The sequence below is a fragment of the Drosophila biarmipes genome, chromosome 2R (genome assembly GCF_025231255.1).
Source record: "Drosophila biarmipes strain raj3 chromosome 2R, RU_DBia_V1.1, whole genome shotgun sequence".
NCBI lineage: Eukaryota > Metazoa > Arthropoda > Insecta > Diptera > Drosophilidae > Drosophila > Drosophila biarmipes.
This window is the reverse complement of record NC_066615.1, coordinates 10070884-10087073: the sequence shown is the minus strand read 5'-3', so window position 1 is coordinate 10087073 and position 16190 is coordinate 10070884. Positions and strand designations below refer to the sequence as shown.

Sequence of the window (16190 nt, the reverse complement as noted above, 5' to 3'; positions counted from 1 at the left end):
GCAAGAAAACCACCAGGCAAATAAGAATCATCTGCCGTCGCGCCTCTGAACTGGGTAATCGGCCAATATCCGCGGGATAAGCCCACTGTGCATGCAAAACTCGAGCGGAAAGTGTAGTGCTCAAGTGCTCAAAGGATTCGTGTTCAGTAGCCAAGTTTGTGGATAGCCGGCGATTCGAGTGCTCCGAGGTTAAGGTGAGCTGACTCTTTAAACACCATCTTAAACATTGGCTTATCTGCGAAATTTATTCTGCTTTAATAAGCTCTAAAGATATATTTAAAATGGGCAATCTTTCATCTTTTAATTACCCCTCTGCTATAAATGGGGGCTTGGTGATGAATTTTAAAGATCGTACTGCTTTTACAAAGAATGCTAGTTTGCGATAACGTTGCCTGATTCTTAGCAAACAATTTGAATAGAATCATTTATTAAATTTAGTAATAATTAGTTTGCAACCGACTGTAAGTAAAGGTTTACAATCAAGCAAAGCTAAAATGGAGAGTTATAATCTATAAAAAACCCAATCTACTCAGTTTCTGGACACAAAAAATATATTTAATAGTTGTAGTTACACAGATAGTTGCTTTCAAGTCAAACACTTTATTAGTTCGCTGAACAGGCTTTCAGCTTACATCTATTGCAGAGGTGATTTTCCGCCAGATGTGTTATCTAGTTCTCTGTTCAACACCTGATAAGGTGTAATGAAATCGCTGCACTTGAACTTGGCTAAGAGAACACACATTGCTTTGCGAGACCAGACGCATTGTAATCGGCTAAGCCCCCGAAACCTCAGCCATATTCCATCGCTTGACAAAAGCTAACGACGGTGACTTATCGGCGACTTAATTAAGACCAGGCCGCACCGATCGACCTGCCTATAATGGCCACCATAAACGATCGTAATCAATTTGTTTGCGCATAATTTGCTTTCTCAACAACTAAATCATTAAATCGAGTCGCTCCCGAGCAGGTTGCGGCGTTTTTTGAAAGGCTTTAATAACGATATTTGCTTATCGTGTTCGACACATCGGTCTCAGACTCCCTTAGCCCCCTGCCCAGCGGCTTATTTCTTATTTCTTAATGAACGACGATCTGGCCTAACGGATCGGGTCGGAACGGAACGATCCCCATTCAATGTGGCTGGTCCCATATTCATATTGTGAATGAAGTGGTGGATGAAGAGCCACCGGATGGCGGATCGAATTTGCAATGCAAAACCACGGCCAATTGAACTTCCGCCGGAGCGAGATAAGTCATTTAAAGCGGCCCAATCGATCGTCCGGCAGATCGATGACTGCCTTTGGGCCGCGGACTTTAGTTTTCCCACGAGTCCGGCGAGTCCGGCGAGCGACAAAAGTCAAAAATCGTATGCTAATTAATTCTTTGTCATGCCGTCTTTGCTGGCTGCCATTATACCATTATGGCCCATTGATTCGGGAGCTTTCTAAGCCAACGAGCCGCCGGACAACTTACTTAAGCGTGGTCCAGAAAGAGCGCGCTAATCATATTCAAATGGTGAAGCGTACGTTTTATTATAATTTTTTTATTTTAATTAGCGGCTCTTAATGCCCCGGCTCGGTCCGGCTTCGATCGCTCCGATCCGCGGGGGTCTCGAGATGGGAAAAAAACAGGGAAGACAGGGACAGGAGAGCGCCGCGATCCGCATCCAAATCCGAAACAGAAGCTCGGCCAACCTGTCGGTTCCACTTTCGGTAATCGCACGCATTTAAATTATTGTATGTTAAACTAATTTCTATCGGTCTTTATGTCTGTTCCGCCTGACATGTGCTCGCAGCTAATTGAGACTTACGAGTGGAAGTCTGCGGAGAAATCGGTGGCACTTGTGGGATATAATGTATCGGTATATTCTCCCCCCTTAAAACCTGAATAAGCTTCTCGCGAAAGGCCTGGATTAGCCACAACTCTATATATAACTCGCCATTAAGCTCGAGATCATTTTTAAAATAAACCTTGTAGCAGTTGAAGCTCTGAAAAAACCGCATTTGCATTTTTTAGGGTCTGTAAAAATAAAAGGGGATTCTCTACACTTTCGTTAAGAACCATACCGTCACTACTTGGTCATTTCATAGATAAGGTAATATAGGAGACTTATAAATAAATTTTATGCCGTCAGCTAGTCAAAACATAGGCAAATGTCAGAAGGTTTAACCACTGGTTAAGTGTGAGGTTAATGTGGTAGCTTCATTGTAATTTTCAAGCAGGAAAGAGCCCAAAAGCATGGGTGGGTGAACTGAGGTAGGGGCAAAACCTCTAGGGGTTGGCACCTGTCCGGAACTATTTAGTTTCGACTGCTCACTGGCCTCGATTGGGCCAAAACATTCCAGCGAAATGGGCGAGCGGCACGCCAGCGGGGAAATTAACCCTTTCAGCACTGCTGAAATTGGATTTGGAATGTCTATTTCACTTTCTACAAAGTACCAGACCGATGAAATGGAATCCTTATCGAGCCGCCGGCCAAATCTTGGCCCGGGGCCAGTCCAACTGCGAACTTTATGGCCTTAACGGCCAGCACGAGTTTCCCGTTCGCGGTGAGCGGTAGGGTAACCAAAAAAAGCAAAAACTGAGACTGAAACTGAAACTGAGACTAAGGAGGGCCAAAAAACCTAATGAACAACTTAATTTCGAGTTCTTTTTCGGTTTTCTCGTTCGGCTATGTTTTTTTTCGACTTCAAAGGGGGAGTATGTGGTGCGTGCGGCGGTTCGGTGGCTTAACACGCGCATTTCGGCGGTTTTACGAGCTGAAAAGTGGCAAGGGCACAGGACTACGGGCTCGGCAATTAAATCTAATGTGAATTCCATAATAATAACATGGCCATGACAAAGTGTGGACCCTCGGCGGTCGCTGGCAGTTACAGTTTTTGATTTATACGGTTCTTCAGCGCGTTTTCATGCCTCTGACAGCCCGGCGACAGGCCCAAATCCTGGCCAAAAAAGCGGTAGGGAAAACAGGAAGCGGAAACCACCGGCCGCAAGTCGGTGGTGCTGAAAGCCCATTTGCATATCTCTTTCGGCTCTCGGTGGCATATTTAACGAAATGAGCAATTGGCCAAAATTCATTTTAATTGTTACCCCTGGCATTTGCATACTCTATAGTTAGGCGTGCTGGGCACACTGCATACCATTTAAGACCTGGCCCAAATGGCGAGGGGGTATTTCTCGATAATGGGCCAGCCGTTCACGCTGCGCCGGGAATGTGCCTGATAAGCAGCTAATTTGAGATACTCCCTGGCACTGGTCACTGGTCAGTGGTCAGTGGTCACCGGTGGACATGGCCATTGGGCACATAAACCACTGCACATTAAACTCCCAGCCGCGTAGTTTTATAAAATAATTAAGTTTTATGTATTTTCCTTACTAGATTTTCACTGTTCAGCGCGGCACTTGGATCGGATCGTATTGGATCGGTTCTGGCCCGGCCTGGACGCCGTCCGATTTCGTGGAAGCCGTAAAAAGTCTTCGGGGAGTGGGCCGCCAGCATCCCAGAGCCGAGCACACAGGTCTGAGACTGAGCATCCTAATAGCCCGGCGACCACGACGACATCCATCAAAGCGTTTTTATGACGTTCTTGCTTGAAATTTGATTAAAATTCAGCGATTAACTAAGCAGCAGCCGCGGCAACGGGACGAAAGACAAAACAAAAAACGACTAAAAACTAAAAACAAACAGCCATCAGCAAATAAACCAAAATACTTTACGGAGGCTAAGCGGCCGCGAGCGACTACCGATCGAATCGGATCGTATCGAATCACTTTCGGATTGAATTGGATTGGATTGAATTGAATTGTTGATCACATTTCAGCCATGCCGCATACAGGTGAGTCCCGCTAATGAACTCCGAGAGGAAATTAACCGAAAGCGCCAGATGCGATCTCCGGTCCCCATTTCTCCGCCCCCCGACTTCTCGAATACCTCAGGTCCCACACAGAGCCGCGGTTATTACTGGCGCACTTTTGCCGCCTTCGTTTACGACCGCCAGTTGGGGAAGGTTGGAAAGAGATTAGCCAAGTCAACAGGGCGGTTGCCAAACCACGACTATTTGGCCCATACGCGTGTGTATATTGTAAATCTTCCCGGCTTTGCCCGCTTTATAGGGATGCTTAGGAACCTAGGTTTCCAACCATAAACTTTAAATGTTGGTCTGGTAAACTCTTCCTCAACATATTTAGGGTTGAAATGCTTAAGTAAATAGGGTTAAAGTTAGATTCCGTGAATTATAGTATTTGCTTCATTAAAAAATATAGTTTGTTCCATGAAGATTTTTTACCAAAAAAGTATATATTTCTTCTATAGATTCTTTCTTTTATAGATTTTTTGATAATATAGTTTGTTTCAAAAAAGTATATATTACTTTAATATATTCTTTAATACCCACCTAACTTAAAAATATCCTGATTTAAAAGTACTTATATATTTCATTTACCTATCCTTTTTGTTTAAAGATATACCTATATACTAAATAATGTTTTAATTTTAAAATAAAGATCCTTGCTGTTTCTTGAAATTCATTAAAGTATTTTGAGATCTTAATCTATAGATGAAGCACAGGTTCATAAATAGGATTTTGGAATGCAGATCAAGAAAATTATTTGCTCTGGCCTACATCAAGATTTAAAATCTAAAAAAAAACATTTTTTCCATTGATCCTCTCAGGTCAAGCCGGAGTCAACCAACTGGGTGGAGTGTTTGTGAATGGGCGTCCCCTTCCGGACTGCGTGCGTCGCAGGATCGTGGACTTGGCCCTGTGCGGCGTGAGGCCCTGTGATATATCCCGCCAGCTCCTGGTTTCCCATGGTGAGTTCAGCAAAGACTATGCTCCTAGCTTCTAGCTACAGCACACTGCTCTCTGTTCTCCTTTGACAGGTTGCGTTTCCAAAATACTGACGCGCTTCTATGAGACGGGCTCCATCCGACCCGGTTCCATCGGCGGGAGCAAGACCAAGGTAAGTGGATTCCGAGTGGAAAAAGAATGGGCCGGGGATGGAAACCAGATCTGGGGGGACGGGAAACCACATGTGGTCTGATGTGGTGCATGAAATCAACAAACGATTATATAAAAATCAAACGCACAGCAGTAAATCCATAAAGTATCTCAGATACACGGAAACAGATAGCCCCGATAAGCATTGTAACCAGCAGCTAGTTTACATGTTCTCGTACTCCGATGACAGCTTTTATGGCCGCGTGGGAGTGGCAGGTGGGCGGAGGAGGAGTGGTAGCGGTGGTAGTGGGACAGGGCATTCGAGTGGAGGGAGCGCAGCAAATCAATCTCGCCCGCCCGATGATGATGGCTGGGTGGCATAGGTGGGCTGGGGCTACCTGGTCGGAGCCACCTGTCCAGTTCGCACGCCCAATCAAGTGTGGCTGCTACCGTTTAAGCCGCTGCTCGCTTCACGGCCCCAAAAGGTGACGACAATGGCCCGGTGATAGTGGTGATTGCACTGGGTTATGGAATCAGCCACGCGATAACACCGAATCACGGCCCATACGCAGCGCAGTTAACGCTTTCCAGAAGGGTATTGTAAAGATATTTGTTATTTTGCAGCCCATGCAGCTACGATAGCTACAACATATTTATGACGATTTTTAACACATGAGATAATATACCGATATTAAAGCTTCAATACTTAAATTATTGGGATTATTGGGTCAGTCAATGATATTTTGAACAGTAAGGATCATCGCAAACGAATGTTGCATGGTGATTTAAAGATGTATATAGAAACTAAGGACAATCCTAATCATTTGATTTTTATAGTTTCTACAATTATTATTATTAGTATAAGTTTATTTCAGTTCAAAGTCTATCCTTTCTATGATAAACTAGGTTCATGAGGGTTTTCCAGACATCTCACCAAGGGTATTTCCCAATTTCAATCCCTGGAACTATCCTCCCCATTCCGGTTCGCCTTCGACTGGGAAAACAGTCGCTCAGGTGCGATGTTTGCCGACGGAACAGAACGCCTAATTAACGGTAGTTGCACCGCCCACCGAGTGCACAGTGCCCGGCGAGCGGCGGTGACCCCCACCCCATGGGTTGCCCACCCGCTTACGTGGTGATTCAATAAGCGCTCTGCACTCGCTCGCCCGAACAAAACGCGCATTTAACACCTACGGTGGGTCAATAAAGAAGTTGCCCCCGTCCCACTTTCCCACTTCCCCTTTGACACATGGAAAAAGGGGGGTTGGGCGCAAGGACAGTGGTTACAAAAAGTGAGCGCGCGTGTAGATGTCCGATAAGATCTGGCATGCAAGCCTGCTGCGCCGGAGGGGCCTCCGACCCTCGAAGCCCCATGCCCATCGATAAACCCCCTAAAGCGTATTTATGAATTTTTAATGAATTGCCGCGTCACACGTGAGGAGCGGGCGCCAGCGAAAATGCAGGAAGGTCCTTTGAAATACTCGTACAAATTAACATATGCAAAAGGCAGGTACAACACCGCTGTGGGTCCGATGCAAATCTCTTCGCCAACATGACAGCTGAAAGGGGCGTGGCCGTGTTCGCTGTCAGCCCTCGCAATTGTTGCAATGCACTTTGGTTTAGTTTAGAGCACAATTGAATTTCACGGCAATTAATCGTAGAGACACCTGAGAATAAAGGGGTTAAAAGCATGTAACCGAGGGTTACTCCTCACATTTTTATGAGTAACTTATTTTATAGTGACAAAAAGAATCCAAGATTGTGAGACGTTTTTACGTCCGCTTGTTTAGGCAAAAGCAGGTTTTGAAACAGAAAATGTAGAGAAATTTACAATTAACCTTACGTAGGGGCCATTTTCTCTTACGTATGTTGAACTAAACGTAGGCTCTAAGCCAAAACCTACTTTAAGTTTGAAAACGGCCGAAAACTATTGGTCAATTGTGATCGTTAGAAATATGTTAGATTGCCCTTTTCTAATATATTTCTAGCGATCACAATTAACCAATAAAGTCAGAATTCGTATAGGTTTTTTTCAATCTCGAATTCATTTTAATCACTAACCTTTCTTTCCTTCCAGCAAGTGGCCACGCCCACCGTGGTCAAGAAGATCATCCGGCTGAAGGAGGAGAACAGCGGCATGTTCGCGTGGGAGATTCGCGAGCAGCTGCAGCAGCAGCGGGTCTGCGACCCCAGCTCGGTGCCCTCGATCAGCTCCATCAACCGGATTCTGCGCAACAGCGGCTTGTGGACTGACGAGATGACCTCCAGTCAGCAGAATGCGGCAGCCGCAGCTGCGGCGGCGGCGGCAGCAGCGGCTCATCAGGCGGGCAGCGGTCCACCGAATGGCTATGGCCCCCAAGCTCCTCCCCCTCCGGTGACCGTGGCCCCGCCCACTCCGGCAGCCACGCCCTCCGTCGCTCGCTATGCAAAACCGCCGGCGCTGATGATGAGTGCCGCCGGCGAGATGCCCATCAAACCCGCTCCCAAAATGCCGCCCACCATGGGGCATGGCCACAACCACGGCCTAAATCCCAGCGTTTCTGGCCTGGATCTGAGCTACTCCGCTCTGCACAAGCACTGGCTGTGGAATCCCTCCCTGCTGTACTACACCCAGGCGCACATTCAGGCCCAGGCGGCCGCTTCGGGTGGCCAGTTCCTGCCCTACGCCGGCGGCTACTTGCCCCATGCCATGGCTGCGGCGGCCGCCTCCTCCACATCGGCCATGGGTGGCTTCACCAAGTCGGAGAGCTCCATAGATCTCTCAACTCCCGGAGCCGCCGGCGATGCACTCAGCGACTGCGATTCCGGCAAGTCCTCCCCGGCAGCACTCTCACTAACCGCTTCTGGCGGGGGCAATGGAGCTGGTTCTGCTCCTGAGGCTTCTCCGGGTTCGACGCTCAGCCACAGTCGCAAGCGGAATCCCTACTCCATCGAGGAGCTGCTGAAGAAGCCGGAGAAACGTCTGCGCCTGGACAGCAGTCGACTTGAGTGCCTGGAGTCCAGTTCCAGCTGCGAAAGCAGCCAGGATAGTCCAGTTCCCCCGCCCCTGGAAGTGCCAGAGGATGAGGACCCCGCCGAGGGAGAGGACGAGCAGGAGGAGGAGGACTGCAGCGTGGAGGTGGTCAACTGAATCCCCGGGCTCTTTCCGCTCCACTGACCCACTTTCTGATCTGTGTATATATAGCTACTTAGTTTAATCCTAAACGCACCCGAAACCAACACCATCTTTACCGAAAGTGGAATACGAATTAGTTGAATTTCCAGTGCTGTACGACCTACCCACTGCCTTCTCTCCGAAACTGGATCTCTGATAATGATGTTTTTGAAGTGAACAAATCGCTGGACTTAAGTAACCGTGAAACTGTATTAATTTATGTTCCACAAACTATGATGGGTTTGAATATTGGTGAAGTGGGGTGATAATATAATAAAATATTTAAATAAAACAATACTAGTATTTGTGCTGAGTAAAAATAATGTTTCATAACTTTTGGGGTTAGGGGATGGGAATATTATACGGATAAGTTATTTTGAAGGATGTTTTATCATGCAGCTTGCTATGCTAGAGCAATAAAATGTTTAAGGTTTCAAGTATCTGGAAAATTTAATTTTGAAAGGCCATAAATTTGCTAAATGGTGAATTAAATGTTGAGAAATTTTCTGCCTCGAAACTCGAGTAAATTGTACCGAGATACCTATTTAAATGATGATAAATGAAGTGTTTTGCACCAGTGCGCCGGTGGTCGGCGGCATCCGCGGCTTCTCCTTCTTAATTAACTTGCGCGCCAATGAAGTGTCAACAAGTTGCGAACACGCCGCCGGAGGAGGAGTGCAAATGGGGATGGGAATGGCGAAATTACAGGATGTCTGACACGACCATAACTATCGATCGCCCGCGGAGGCAGACGCGGATCGAGCGCAGGTTCCCCCAGAAAGAGGCGACAATGGTTGCCAACTGCCACTTGCCACTGGCGACTTGCAACTGCCGCCGAGTGGCGAGTGGAAGTGCGAAAATGGCATTGGAATCGGAATCGGCATGGTGTGGCGGCAGACAATGTGAGTGGAATTCGTAAGCAGGTGCCCGGGGGAGCACGGCCCCGGCCTCGGCATCGGTATCGGCATCGCTATCGGCACCGCCATCCTGGGCGAAGGTGTGAAGTTGCGAGAAACTTTCCCAAGACCACTACTCTGAATATGCCAACAATAAATCAGTGGCTAAAAATAATTGCCGCGACAATTGCGCGCAGCTAAATTATGCAAAGCGGGCAAAAAAATATGCGAAAAAACGCGCTGCCATAATTGTATCACGTGCACGCCGGGATTCCGTATCCCTACCCCGTGTCCTGGCCACTGACCAATACCACTCCGTGCCACTCCACTTCATAAACAATGCTAAAAGGCGTTGAGGATGCGCGCAAGGAAACTGACGGCGAGGAATGCACAGCCAGCTGAATATGCCAAGGAATCGGAATCGAATCGGAATCGGCACAAGAAGCCTCCTGATCATGGCCAGATTGGAATGCCCTGGCATGACTATGACTGACAGCCACCGGGAGCATCACGCAAAAACGGGGCACATGCAGAAAAATCGTATACTTTTCATAATTCTTAAAATATATATAAAATATATATATATATTAGTTTGTGTTGAAAAAATCGTTCCCTTACAGTTTTATATAAAGTCCATTCGTAGTCTCGGTAGTTATAAACATTATTTTACCCAGAGACTAACTGAAATTCACCCAAGATCTGAAAAGGCAATATATTTATATCCAGAAAAAACATTTCATTAGCTATAAGAAGGCTTTCCTAATAACTATTTATTATAATCACTTTTTGTATAGGCAATATATTTATATCAAGAATAATAACTTCGCTATAAGAAGGGTTCCCTAAAAACTATTGAATAAACCCCTTTTTCCATAGGCCTTATACCATTCCTTGGGTATTTTTCCACATAGATGTAGTTTTATTAGCCAAAATGCTTAGATAGCAAATTGTAATACGTGTACATAATCGTACAGACATTAATATTTTGATTTTCTAATGAAATCTCTTCCACCCAAAGTTCCATTGATAGAATGATATGTCTGATTCTGTCTGATACTAAATTATTGTAATACATAAATATCAATATATTGATGGTAACTCGGAGAGACATCGGTTTTTTTCTTAGTGCGCTCGGCAAAAGACGAAGGGCTCTGGATCGCCGGATCGACGATGATGATGATGATTTCTGCTGATCGCTGATCGCAGCGACGATCCCGCTCGGGCGACACTTTTAGGCCAGGCCAGGATTGGAATCAGAATCGGAATTGGAATCGGGATCGCCTGCGGCAGTGGCAGCGGTGGAGGCATCGGCACCGGCATCAGCATCGGGATCTCGGGATCGGCCGCGACAGAATATTTTTATACGCTCGCGCTCGAAATATCAATGAGGCTGAGAAGGCAGAGAGACGCGTTTTTGCTGGGCCCATTTGGCGCGGCAAAAAACGCGCGCGCCGCTCGCGTTTGGATTTCGCGCTCGCCTTTGGCCTTTTTTGCTGGCCAACTCGCTGGTGCTCCTCTTGTTAGCCAGCTTTTGTGGGCCCGAGCTGGAGCTGGAGGAGCCACAGAGGCCGGAGCAGAGCTGGCATGGATTGTTGCAATGTTTCGTCGCGCTGTTTGCGTTTGATTTGTGTTTTCGGTTTTTGCCCGCTCGCCTCTGCGATTTCGGCATAAATCAAAATCCAGTTGGGGCATTGGAAATCGGACTTGGACGCGGACGAGGACGCGGAATGGGACACAAGATGTCGTCGTGGACGTTTGCCGATCCGAGGCCCTTCCGCGCGACAGATATTATGGCAGAAAATTTATTTTATGGCGGTAATGGTGTTATGTTTTACGCGATTAGCAGATCCAAATGTTTGACATTGCGGCGACATCGGGCTGGGAATGGAATCGCCGGGTGGATGGCATGGATTTGCCCCGCCGATGGGGATGGTAATGGTAATTGTGATCGCTTGACAGCAGCATGCACCGCAATTAATGGCATTCAATTACGGATAAACTCTCTGGATTACGATGACGGAGATGGAGAGCGAAGACATGGTGAGATACTTGTTTAAGAAAAACTATACTTAACTAGATCTAATTTAATTTAATCACCTAAAAATATTATTCATAAAATAGTGCTTGCAAAAAGGGCATGTCAACTACGGGATAATTATTTAATTTACTTTAAAAAAGGTGTGTAATTTTGAAAACTTATAAAATGGAGAATACTATAGCTGTGAGGTCGTACCCATACATAAGATATATCCAATTAAACTTATTAACCTTCTCAAAAGAATCTTTGGGAGCGAAATTCTATTGAGCTGATATTATAAATTAATTATGAAGCATTTGCTTGTATTTCAATTCGATGCTCAACTCGATAATGTTTTCCTAATATTTCTAAATGAATTGCTCATACTATATTGCATTAAAACTAGTATCATTCTGTCTCTTAATAAATTTCTTCTACCTAACACAAATGTATCTTCTAATGAAGCTGTTGGACAAGTGTGTTGAAACGGTTCCCGTGTTTATTAACCCCGTCTTCCGCTGCAACCTGACTTCCTTCCCCAGCGGCTTGGTGTCGTCGGTCCAGAGCTTCCGCTTTCTAGGCCAGAACCTCTGGCCCCCGAAAACCCAGCGATGTGACAGAGAGGTGACCCGCCGTCACTCTGGTTTTCTCTCGCTGCCTTTGGCACTTGGCTGCTCCTACCCGCGTTGGGACATTGTCTGGGTTGGTTTTTAGTGCCGCACTGCCTTGTTAAATGAAGCAATTTTTTATGGTTAATTTCCTAAAGGTGCACTTAATGCACCTCGGGGTCTCCGGGGTGACGCTCCTCGCAATCTGTGCCGCTGCCCATCGGTCGGGACCTGGATCTCGGGCCGCTCTTGCTCTTGGCCTCACTTGTCAACGCATTTCGAGATTGATTTCTCTGTTTTGTCTCTGGCCGTGGGCACAATTAAACCGTAAAAAGCGGTGGCTCGGGGGAAGGGGTTAATTGGCGGTGGCAACAGAAGCAGTTATGTGCTCATTTAGAACGCTCCCGACAACAGGTTAGGACCCAATGTGAACTAATAAAAATTGAAACGTTTCGAGACCATTAAATTGTGAGTTTTGAGCGCGTTTCGGAATCGGAATAGGAATACAAGGGCGGTTGGACTGGGAATGGGTCTGGGAATCGAATTGGAGTGGAAATGGAAATGAAAATGGGTTCGACAACGCTGGACAACAGTAGCAACTGTGTGACATTTACATAATTAACCTTTATTGTGGCCAGTGGCCATTGATTGGGGCCGCAGGGGCGGAAATGAAGCGAACTGGCCCTGGGTGTGAACCGGCCGAGTTCGGGAGATCTTTCGCAAACGAGGCGATCGATGGACCGATGCGTCCACGGATCGATGCCGAGTCGGAGGCAATGAGCCAATGACCCTTCGGTGGTCCAGCGGCCGACTGCGCGGCAATAAAAGTCGAGTTAACAACTTACAGGAGCCAAACACGCCACACGTTGATGGATATCTCAGCGACTCCCTGCGCGGCTCTCCTTGAGGAGCGGGGCCAACTCGGCTGGATTGCAGCCAGAACTAGCCGTTTTTTCCCAAGTATTCCCAAGTATTCCCAAGTTATTCCAGGGTTTTTAACTTCAAAAATGTTAAGTATATTTAATTTTTGGCTGAAGTCGATGCATTTTCTTGGTATATTTCCAAATAATAGATAAAGTGGTAATCAACTGACTGAGCTGCACCAATTAAGAGCGTTTAAACTTGGATTATCAAGTACTTTTGAGTAGTGTTGTTTCTAGTTTTATCATGCTTACCAAGTCCCTACTGAATTGTCGGAGAAATCAAGAAATGTGTTATTAAAACAAAGGTCGTAGCTAAATTTATGAACAAATTTTTCATTAGGACACATTAAAATTCATCTTCGATAAAATGGGCGCTGAAAACTAACGTCCTTTCAGCCGCTTAGTTCCCAGTGATATGCTCAATTTACCTTAGAACATTGTTTTTAATACGATTGTATCCTAATATTTCAAGTACTAGCTTTTTCTCGACTTAAAAGCCATATTGGTTTCCTAAATTCCGACATCTCTGTTCTGGATCGCTGCTTCGAGTGGTGCTCGTTCTCCTCCTCAAGCTGGGACATCGCACCATCGCCCGCTGGGCCGCCGAAGTGGCACTCTCCGCTGGAAGGTTGCATGGACGGATGGCAGAGGGACCTCCTCCACGCCCCGCAGATGCAAATGAGCCCCCGGACGGAGGCGGATGGGGTCCGAGCCTCGAATCACGGCTCCTCCTCCGCCGGGCGACGCAGTTAATTGGGAGCTTGTGTTATGACATTCTTATCGCCGAATGCGCGTCGACCCCACCTGGCGGCTCATAAAAGCGTTGAGTTGAGCGCTTGGATTTAGGTGGTTTTGGTGGCTTAGGTGATTCTTGCGGCTGATCCGTTTAGCTGGGCAGCTGCGGAGTGGCATCCTAATTGGCAGGGGCAGGGGCATTGGAAAGAGGACGGGAAGTGCGCGCTTCGGACATTCCATCAAATGCGGATCGGATCGAGTGCGCTGCGAATCGGGCGAAATGCGCATACTTCCGCATTTCGGAGGCCGCTCCACCGATTCACCTGCTCGTCAGCCTGCTTGGCGCGTTCTGGCCACATTAACACGGGCCGGCCCGCATTATCCTGGGCCAGCCATCATTAGTTGCTGGCTCGGCAATTACGCCACTCAATTGTCTTTGCCTTGCGCAGGATCTCGGGGCAGGATCAGCAGCACCTTACCCATTGGCCTCTCGCTCCTGTTGCTCCCCGGTAATGGAATTATAATTATAGCCCTGCTTCCTCCGCTGCTAATGTTGTCAGCGGGCAGGATCCCGAACACGAGCTTCGCCTTCAAGTAGTTTCGCTTTCAGCTCCTCAAGCAGGGTTTTCAGTTTCAAACCTGCAGCTTGATGACTGTCGCCACATTAAATTGTCAAATTGTTTGAGCCCGTTATCGCGATGTCCTCGTGGGCAAGTGCCCGAGCACTCTGAGCCCAATATCCTTTCGCCCTTCGCCTCTCATAACGGCAGCTCCCGTGACAAGTGCAAACAGTCAAGAATCGATCGTTCCATCAGGTGAATGATATCAAAAAAGCTAGGGGTGTAAAGTGTGAAAGCAAACTTTAATGTATCTCAAAACACATTTAACAGCCCATTTTATACAATTGTGTGGAATCGTAAGGAATAGTGTTCATCTTCAATTTAAGCCAAACCTGACCGTTCTTACGCTAGTTTGTAAATTTGGTACACTTGTTCTTTACCTGATTCCTCAGGTAACGCTGTCGGGTCAAATCAATTATTTCTGTCTCAACCATATAATACCATTTACTCAGCAAAGGGAGCGAAAGGGCGAACGAGATATGAAAGCCCCAAGTGACTTTTCCGAGATTTCAGGGAGTCAACCAGCAATGCAATAAGTGTTCATAGCTCCCAATTCAATGGTTTCATTTAATCGATTGTGATATTTCTGTAAAATGTCTAAAAATATTTATTTTAGCATTAGAACTGAAGGCGGTTTGGCCTGTTAAATTAAACTTGTCCTGCGGAGGAATCTCTAGAACCTGCATGTGAAGCCAACAGTTTCAAAGTTTACAATTTTATAAGTAACTAATAATAAAGTAAAAACTTTCAAATTTAAACAAGTTAACAACGATTTTTTTGCTTTAGGCGTGTAATAGGTATTAGACAGTCGATGCTCTCGACTATAGTATAATGTAAAAATATTCCCCGTTATGAGCGACTTGCAACTTATTTTTAGGTCAATCGGTAGGTATCGACAGCACAAAAGGATTTCAGTTAATTTCCGTTCCAGTATCAAACATGCGCCGTGCAGGATTATTAAGAACCTGCATGCTTATCTCAAATTTTCGGCTGTTATACACTCAAAGATCTGAACGATCTTTCAGCTAGGGACAAATAATACTCACAAAAATGTTGTTTGTGAAATCAAAAATTAAACATTTAAATAGGTCATCAAAAATTGGAGCTTAGATTGTTTACGGCAAAGTCCATGTGATAACAAGGAAGAACGCTATAGTCGAGTGCCTCGACTATCAGATACCCGTTACTCAGCTTAAGGGAGCAAATGGGAAATAGAGATATACAACCAGCAAAGCGATATGTTAGGGCGCCACCTACCGGCTATTTCAGCAGATGCTATGTGGGCGGCAGACAGATTTGAGCGTTTAAGCCGTTTGGGGCGTGGCACATTTTTTTTAGGTCAGTCGATAGGTATTGATGAAACTAACACAATTCATTTAAAATTTCGATCCTATCATAATAAGTTTGTGGGCGTTAGAGTGGGCGTGGCAACCCGCTGAATCAAACTTGCGCTGAGCAGGAAGCCATTGAATCTGCATGCCAAGTCTGCCTGATTTAGCTTTTATAGTTTCCGAGATCTCAGCGTTCATACGGATAGACAGACAGACGGACATGGCTAGATCGACTCGGCTTGTAATGCTGATCAAGAAAATATCTACTTTATGGGGTCGGAAAAGCTTCCTCCTACCTGTTCCATACTTTCCGACGAATCTTTTATTCTACGAGTAATGGGTATAAAAATTAACACTAACTAACATGGTAGCACTTATAGTTTCCTCTAATATCTGCTCCGAACCCTCTAGGAACACGGATGTGTGTAGAACACTTCTGACTGAAAAGATACGCTCTGTACTGGTATACAAATATCTACATGTATAAAAGGCGCCACCTATCTTTTATACACGTGACACAAGCGCCCCTAGTTAAGAAATTGTTTCATTTATTGGTTTTTGCGCCACATAGATGTCATTAGAGTAAGCGCGTATATGGTATTCATTAGAGCAAACATTTTTAGCATTTTGTTCGATTTAAACTATTAGTATTAAGTTTTTAAGTTTTATTAGTACTAAGTTAAGTCACTTAAGGAAAATTATCGTAAGCTATGCTTTTAATTTTTTCAGTGGCAATATGGTCTACACAGATGTGGGGTTAAAATCCCAATAATACTTAAACCATTGTTATTGTAAAATTAAAAAAATGTTAGGAACTTTGCCGCTTTAATGAGTAAATTTATAGATAAGCCTCTCTCATTATCATCCTCACCAAAGTTCCTTGTGAACTGATAAGCTGTTTTACAATTTATAAATGAGATGTGCTCTTCTTTTGCCGGTAGTATGAGTTATTGTTTCTGAGAACAA

At 45.7% G+C, this 16190-nt stretch overlaps 1 protein-coding gene across 2 annotated transcripts; it reads left to right on the top strand.

Annotated features, from left to right (window-relative positions):
- Positions 1 to 8379, top strand: LOC108029932 (paired box pox-neuro protein). Of its 2 annotated transcripts, XM_017102427.3 has the most exons (5): positions 1 to 194; positions 3380 to 3836; positions 4673 to 4813; positions 4883 to 4962; positions 7018 to 8379. In XM_017102427.3, the coding sequence occupies exons 2-5, from the start codon at positions 3824 to 3826 to the stop codon at positions 8068 to 8070; spliced, it is 1287 nt and encodes a 428-aa protein (XP_016957916.1). In that variant the 5' UTR covers positions 1 to 194; positions 3380 to 3823; the 3' UTR covers positions 8071 to 8379. The 2 variants fall into 2 exon arrangements, with proteins under 2 accessions (XP_016957916.1, XP_050743491.1); XM_050887534.1 differs by lacking the exons at positions 4673 to 4813; positions 4883 to 4962.
- The last annotated feature ends 7811 nt before the right edge of the window (positions 8380 to 16190 follow it).